Here is an 8,251-nt window from a genome sequence, read left to right as displayed (position 1 = left end):
GGGTTCGCTTCAACCAGCAGACTGAAAAAAACAGCCCGTGGCAGCAGTATAAAAGTAGCCCAATTCCACAGGAAAACCATGGACTTGGCAATACTATAATTAGCTGCTTGTTAGTCCTAATAGGTTGCAGGTGGTATGAGGAAGAGGGGCATTCTTATTCCAGAGTGCATTTGACTGGACAAAACATTTTTATATGACCTTGGGTGCAAGATGAGTAATCTAGGATACATATAACCTTTAGGAGTACACTAGCATGTACATATTCATAAAGCACAATAACTTTAATACAATATTGTTTATTGTAAATGTTATTGTAATGAAATCAGCATACAGCGATTAATGTGATGCATGTGATGTTAAAGCATAAATGACAGCGCTCAATTGCCACAAGTTGCATAGATGTTTTGAAGACTGCAGTAATAAATATAATAGTAATGCAAAAACTTTATCCAAGCTAAAGATTTTTCAATTTTATACATTCATGTGTTTTAGTTGGTACTTCCAGCATAGCTGGGAACAATGATGTTGGCCCATTTATAGATAACAGGAATGAAAAGCAGAGCAGAGCCGAGCAGTGATACTAAGAGAAACACCCACAGGAAAACACGGTCCAGAACCTGGGCCACAAACTTCCAGTCCTGAACAACCTAAAAGAAGGCATTAAATAAGAATTTATTAGAACTCAAAGCTTATTAAGTCTGAAAGTCTAAAGTGAGACAATAACAATCTTACCTCTCTGACTTCATTCTCTTTCACCACATGAAGCGTGATGTAGTGTATAGAGTCTAAGGCTGCCCGCAGACTATGTTCTGCATTGAGCAGAGGAGTGGTATCCTGGCCCGAACTCTTCCCATAGCCCAACCCTTCTCTTCCACTCCTCGCAGCGGTGGTGGCATAGCGATCCACATGGCTGCGCATGCAGAGCAGTTTAGGCAGGTGGTGCAGAAAGATACGGCGGACCCAGGGCGCCATGCTGTGATGAGTAGATGAGGAGCGATGATGGATGTTAATGGCAAAGACAGTGATGACAATGGAAAGCGTCACGAAGATCATAGTGAAGACCAGATATTCTCCAATGAGAGGAATCACCTGGGATAGAAAACATAAGAGCAGAGCAGAGCAAAAAACATTAAGTCATTTGAAAATGAGAATGAAAGAATGAAAATAATCATAATCCTCACTGGAAATAAATAATTTCAATATGTGTTTAAAAAACAAAATAAAAAATTAATTGTAATAACATAAGATTTTATGTATGTTAATTTAATACATTGAAGGGATAGTTAACCGACAATTAAAAATACTGTCACCTTCATGTCGTTACAAACCTATAGGTCTTTTAGGGTTAATCTTCCTGAAAAAAATGTGAGATATTTTTAATGAAACCTGAGAGGTTTCTGTCTCTCCACTGAAAGTCCAGGTAACCAAAACTTAGAAGACCCCAAAAAAGAAAGCCATAAAGTCGTTTCATTAAAATATCTTATTTTGTGTTTTGAAGATTAACCAAAGTCTTATGGGTTTGAAACGACATTAGGGTGACTAAATGATAATGAAATTGTGAATTTTTTTTTGGGTGGGATGGGGGTTATTATCCCTTTAAGTTAATATGGCAACTTTGCTAGCCCAAAAACATTCTTTTTTAAAATCATTTATTTTCTTCTCAAATTTCTGTGAAAATATGGATTATAACATAGCTATAGATACATATCATATGTACTATTCCATATATTCAGAAGCGTTACATATATGGTTTAATCTGGATGTTATGCATTGCAGTTTGACTTTTTGACATCTAGAAGTGACTGACAGAATCTGCCACCACTATTGCAGAATGAAATAAGGGCCCTCAAAGTAAATATAGAAAATCACTGCAATGCCTAAATGAATGAACTTACATTTGTGGTAAAACTTTATCACACAAACAAACAATAGCTGAAAAAGACTGCAATTTTATTGCTGACAATAATGTGAAATAATTCAAAAATGTGTGTGGCACACTGACTTACAGTACAAAACACAGTATAAATCACTTAATATAGCTTTGATTTCTTAAAAAGAGTAGCACCTTTGAGGAGGAAGGGATGATCTCTTCTATCACCAGAAGGAAGACAGTAAGAGAGACGAGGACAGACGTGCAGAGGGAGATTTTCTCCCCTCCGTTAGATGGGAGATAAAACACCAGCACGGTCAGGAAAGACAGTCCAATACAGGGGATGATGAGGAAGAGTGTGTAGAAAAGAGGAAGACGTCGGATAATAAAGGAGTAAGTGATGGATGGATAGAAAAAGGTCCCATCACTTCTCAAACCCCGACTACCCGTAGCCGTCACAATCTCCCATTCACCATTGTCAAAATAGTCACGTTTGTCCACATGTACATCCTCAAGGAGAATGTCCACCTTAAAAAAAGAAACAATATGCAGTTGTTGCATACATTTCCATATAAACACGAAAAGCTATTGCTTCAGATGACTTAGAATATACAGTATGTGTCATTTTAGTTACTTTTCTTGTGCTTGATTAAAGTGGTCACTATGAACTGACGATAGCTAATTATTAAAGGTAAAATTTAGGAAAATTTGTAGGTAATTTTTTCTTTCTCAATGTAAAAATTGGTTTTTCATGCCTTTAATAAGAGTTACAAACTTTACAGCATACCTGGGAACCATCGTAGGTCCAGGAGCCAAATTTCATGGAGCAGTTCTGAAGGTCAAAGGGGAAGAACGTCACATCAATGGTGCAGGCAGATTTATAGCTGGCAGGAGGAGTCCAGGAGATAGTGCCGTCATATCTCACCACTGCTTTTGTCACTGTGGCCTCGAAATTGCCATCTGCACTACAGGTGAGAATCACTCATCAAGCTGAGATACAGGCAGGGTCCAAAATGAACATTCTCAAATCGTCAAATTAAAGTAAATATGGTCTTTCTTACTCAGAGTAGCATTTCATATCACAAAAGTCAAGATTTTTGTACTTTCACAAGCATGGCAGAAAGTTGGAAACATTGGGAAATAAATATTGACCTATAGAAATTATAATGGCTCTCTAAGCCATTTTCACAGGGGTCGAGCACAAAGGATTTGACTCGTAAAACCGTAAATTTGCAGTGTAATAGTTTACTTTTCATTTGTCAGGTTACAAAAATATAAGTCAAACTTAAGAACTATTTAGACTTGATCAGGCTTCAAATTAAATATTTTTCAAGATTTTAACGATTTCAACGCTCAACAGACTGTCTAGTACCATACTCTTTTCTTCTTCTTCAGATTCAAAAAGGGATTTTATGATCATAGTTACAGTATTATGTATGAAATAAAATAAGTAAGTCATGTTATGCAGTATATGTACACATAATACCACTCTTAATATTCATAAAAAAATAGTATAAGCATCTCTATGTTATTTACTGTTCTAACAGAAATGTTAAACGTCATGTTTAGTCCTTTCTTACTCATACAGTTGGCACTGAGTGGCACCACATACTTGTCATAGAGCACAATGTCAGGAAGCCAGATGGAGTCTGAGGGAACTCTGATGGAGGTGATGCCCAGATAATTATCCGGATTCCATCGGAGCTTCATGTCTGTCCACTCCTGAAAGCAGAGAGACATGGATTTATGCGCAAAGCTGATCCCCACACAAATAAAAAGTAAAGAAAGCAATGTGTGTCAGTTGTGTACCAATGACCAAATACTACCAGAACAGAACACAATGACAAGAGCAAAATAAAGGTAGAATAAAAATTATTAATATTTCGTATTAATCAGATAAACCTTAATGGATTAGTCCTGTTTACCTGCTTCATCCAAACATTGGTCGTCATCAGCTGGTTCTTCTCATTCTGAAAAAAAAATCAAATATTATAGCCATGTTATTCTATTAACCTTCATGTTCTGTTAAAATTGATTTGATATATGTTCTTAATGTTTGGTGTCCCAAAAATATCAATGTTGTACATGATTATATTAGTGATGATTTATACCATTATTACCCCTTTACCCACTAACCTAACCCTAACCTTCCTGACCCCAAACAGAACACAATGGTTAACAATAAATGTGAAATCCCTAACCTGCTGATGAAAGAGATACTCCTAATGTATATTACTTAAATGTGATGTTTACTGTAAGACAAGATTTTGCCTGGATGAGGAAAATGCTGTTTCAGCATCACTAGTTCTCACCACATCCACGAGCTGGGAGATAGCCAGGCCAAATTTCACCTGCACCGTTCCATTTAGTTCCTCCACTGGTCTCACCCATTTCTGGTAGTTGCTGAAGAGATGTTTAAGCAGCTTGTCTTCTGACTTGGCATAAGAAGACAGCACAGGAGGCCCTTAAGCAAAACAACAACTTCACATTAATCTCTCACATTCAGTCAGGAGGGACTGGGACGTTACACAACAGTAATTAGATGGCAACAGTCCCAGACACAAGAACCACACAGGTTTATAGAAGTTGTGACAATTTTGTTGACATTTTTCCAATGATCATATTGATCTCACAATGAACAACTCACCCAAGACATATAGGTTTTACCTGATAGAGTTTGGGCTCCTTGCCACTGTTGCCTTAGCTTTGCTTAGTTATGATTTAAAAGACACTTAGGGCCAGATTTAATAACAGTTTGCATCAATGCAAACCCTCTTTTGGCACTAAAAAAAATCTCCTGTAAGGATTTACTAAAGACAGTGAAAAATAAGCATGAAAAGACATGGGCAGTTGTTTTGTGGCTGACTGTATTGCATATGCATTTGTAGGAAGTTCCCTTTCAGATGCAACATTTATGGGAGGGGGCGTGTTCGAACGAGCCGTTTTAGGTAGGTGTGGCTAACTCTTAACTTTTATAAAGAATATCTCTTTGGATTTGAGACTTTAGTCTTTGCAACTTTACAGATCTTCTTTATGCACCAAGAGCTTGTAACACTCCAAAGAGAAAGGAAACAATGAAATCGCATCATATGACCCCTTTAAATAAATCATGCAACATGATTTACTAAGTCAAATGACTGATATTTATCCTATTATTTAATGCCCAAAAAACATTGGTGCTGCTCTTGGTAGATTTCATTGGTCCTGTGGAAATGAGCTGGCTGCATCTGTGTTCTTTAATTTGCACATTGTCAGAACTTTACACTCCCATCAAAGCTTTGGAATTGCAGTCTCATTCTAATTTGCCCTGTTATCTGGTAAATCTGGCCCATAATATTAAGTAATATTATTGATTTGACTGCACTGACACTATTGGTTGAGAACAAAACTTGAACTGAATTGAGTTTGATAAATCTGCTTCATAGCTGAATCGAATTTGTTTCATGATTAATGAATTTTGCAACATCGACACTGTTATTGAACTAAATTGAATCCACATTGAACTGACTTGACCTCAGTAACAACACTATTGCTTTCTATAGAGCTTCTTATAGCTAAATTGAAATTGTTTCATAATTGATTAACTTCACACAGTTATTGAACGGAACTGACTTGGACTGCTGTCTATTTAGAGCTGTTTTACAGCATAATTTGAATTTGTCTGACATTTTGAAGAAGTTTGCATCATTGATTCTGTTAATTTCCTGTTTATTACTGTGAAACTGCTTTGAAACAATCTGTATTAAAGTGCTATATATTTATATTGGTAACTAGATTTGAATTTTGTCATTGACAAATTCAAAACAACAGAATTAATTCTTACTGGAATGATGGAATATCACTGAATATCAGAACTTGAGCCTTTCAAAGCTGCCATAAAAAAATGACTTCTGTTTGTAATTGAATGATGCATTTTATATAGCGCTTTATTGTGTATTGTTGTACACCCAAAGCGCTTTACAATCATGTGGGGGGGGTCTCTCCTCAACCACCACCAGTGTGCAGCATCCACCTGGATGATGCGACGGCAGCCACAGGACAACGGCGCCAGTGCGCTCACCACACACCAGCTACAGGTGGAGAGGAGAGAGAGTCATAGAGCCAATCAAGTGGTTGGGGATTATTAGGAGGCCATGATTGACAAAGGCCAGGGGGGCAATTTGGCCAGGACACCGGGGTTACACCCCTAGTCTTTACGAGAAGTGCCATGGGATTTTTAATGACCACAGAGAGTCAGGACCTCGGTTTAACGTCTCATCCGAAAGACGGTGCTCTTCGGCAGTATAGTGTCCCCGTCACTATACTGGGGCATTAGGACCCATGCAGACCACAGGGTGAGCACCCCCTGCTGGCCTCACTAACACCTCTTCCAACAGTTTTCCCAGGAGGTCTCCCATCCAGGTACTGACCAGGCTCAACCCTGCTTAGCTTTAGTAGGCAACCAGTCTTGGGCTGCAGGGTGATATGGCTGTGTAATGTGCAGCATATACTTGATCAACTCTAATAAAGCTCATTTGGCATTGTTATTGGATCTCCAGCATCTGCTGCTATCATGCCAACATCCTGTGTGATCACATTTTCCTTTCAGAGTCTCCACAGTCTGAGTCACTAAGGGAAACCTAACATGATTAGCTGAACACATGTTCATTTCTGTGGGGGCAGGTAGAGTTAAGAATGGAGATTTATGAATCTCTGAGTGTGAAATTGGTTTAGATCATCTGGGTTGTGTTACCATCACTGGTGGGAGGGATGTTCTTTAATGTGAAATGTCATACACTATAGCTCTGTTCCAAAACCCAGTGAGCTGTCTGCTGCCTACATATGTGGTTACATCTAATGAAAGCGTCCTAACTTAAATGGAACTTTAGAAGGGACTGATTTATATATGCAGTTAACTCTATAATTGATAGCAGAAGCACAATTGATTTGCAAAGGAGTTTGATGTAAGAATGTTGCTAAAATAACAATACTATTCCATATGCATGTACACTACAGACCTATATTTTTTTGTTTTTTCACATTTTCTGCACTCATTTTGGGTAAGTGGATTTTGTAAAAATATGTTGAATTGTATGCAATAAATATGTATGTATGTATTTTTACAATGCACATAAACCTGTTTTGACTCTAAACTGCATATAAAAAATAATCTATAATTCAGTTTTTTGGACGTCTGAAACTGGATATAATATAAAACAGAATCAGTCATCTAGCCTCACCGAGACTGATGGTTTGACCCAGAAGCCATAAAAAACTGAATGTCATTTTTCTAATTTCTGTCTAAAATTGAGGTTGTTAGTCACTAGTACTGCATTTATCCTATAAGAAGTGTGGCATGACCCAAATAGCATATATTGATTGCATTCTGTGCCTATTATTCAGCTCCATGTTTAGATATTGATTGGATTTTGCAATTTTAGCTACGCCCCAAAGCTCCGTCTCTTTGCTTATAAATCTTGAGGTTCTTTGACTGTTCATTTCACAAACAACTGCAGATGGTATTCTGGTTTCAGCTTGTTTTCCCATTGATCAATATGTGGTTGTGGTCTAGTCTACCTTAATCAATACAAGACTGATTAGAAAATTCTTTAATCCTCAGGTCACACTGTTTCAGCAGACATGTAAGAGAGCTGTTGGAAATAATAACTAGATAAAGAGATGTGAGTCACAGATGGACAAGTGAGTGAATCACAGGTCACATTTCATCCCAAAATAATACTAAAAATATTATTATATTATATTAATTATATTATATTATATTATATTATATTATTATAACACTTTACAGTAAGGTTACAGTACAAATAAATACTGTAATAAATGTATTGTTCATTGTTTGTTCATGCTAGTTAATACATTAGCATTAACTAATGGAACCTTTTTTGTTAAGTGTTACATATTATATTATATTATATTATTGTCAGACTCTGTTCCGTGTTTTGTGGTTGTTTTCATATTATATTAATTATATTATATTATATTATATTATATTATTATAACACTTTACAGTAAGGTTACAGTACAGTAACCTTTACAGTAACATAGTTAACTACTTTAGTTAACATGAACAATTAAAGAACCTTTGACTGAATGGTTCTTTGTGGAACCAAAAATGGTTCTTCTATGGCATCGCTTGAAGAACCTTTTGAAGCACCTTTATTTTTAAGAGTGTACAGCATTTATTAATCTAAGTTAATGTTAATTTCAACATTTACTAATGCATTATTAAAATCAAAAGTTGTGCTTGTTAACATTAGTTAATGCACTGTGAATTAACTAACAATGAACAACTGTATTTTCATGAACTAACATTAACAAAGAATAAATACTGTAATAAATGTATTGTTCATTGTTTGTTCATGTTAGTTAATACATTAACAT

General features: G+C 36.4%; 1 protein-coding gene across 1 annotated transcript in view; it reads right to left on the bottom strand.

Moving 5' to 3' along the window:
* Positions 1–420: 420 nt before the first annotated feature.
* LOC107738537 (neuronal acetylcholine receptor subunit alpha-5-like) overlaps positions 421–8,251 on the bottom strand; it is an 11,751-nt gene continuing 3,920 nt past the window's right edge. Inside the window, exons 3-9 of the mRNA XM_016550297.1 lie at positions 4,183–4,334; positions 3,796–3,840; positions 3,483–3,592; positions 2,658–2,835; positions 2,066–2,398; positions 733–1,089; positions 421–647 (exon numbers count right to left, since the gene is read on the bottom strand). Coding sequence (XP_016405783.1) covers positions 489–647; positions 733–1,089; positions 2,066–2,398; positions 2,658–2,835; positions 3,483–3,592; positions 3,796–3,840; positions 4,183–4,334 — 1,334 coding nt within the window. The 3' untranslated portion in view covers positions 421–488. The remainder of the gene's footprint in view (positions 648–732; positions 1,090–2,065; positions 2,399–2,657; positions 2,836–3,482; positions 3,593–3,795; positions 3,841–4,182; positions 4,335–8,251) is intronic.

The sequence above is a fragment of the Sinocyclocheilus rhinocerous genome, unplaced genomic scaffold, assembly GCF_001515625.1.
Source record: "Sinocyclocheilus rhinocerous isolate Xijiao unplaced genomic scaffold, SAMN03320098_v1.1 scaffold1786, whole genome shotgun sequence".
Lineage (NCBI taxonomy): Eukaryota > Metazoa > Chordata > Actinopteri > Cypriniformes > Cyprinidae > Sinocyclocheilus > Sinocyclocheilus rhinocerous.
This window is presented reverse-complemented; position numbering and strand designations above follow the sequence as displayed.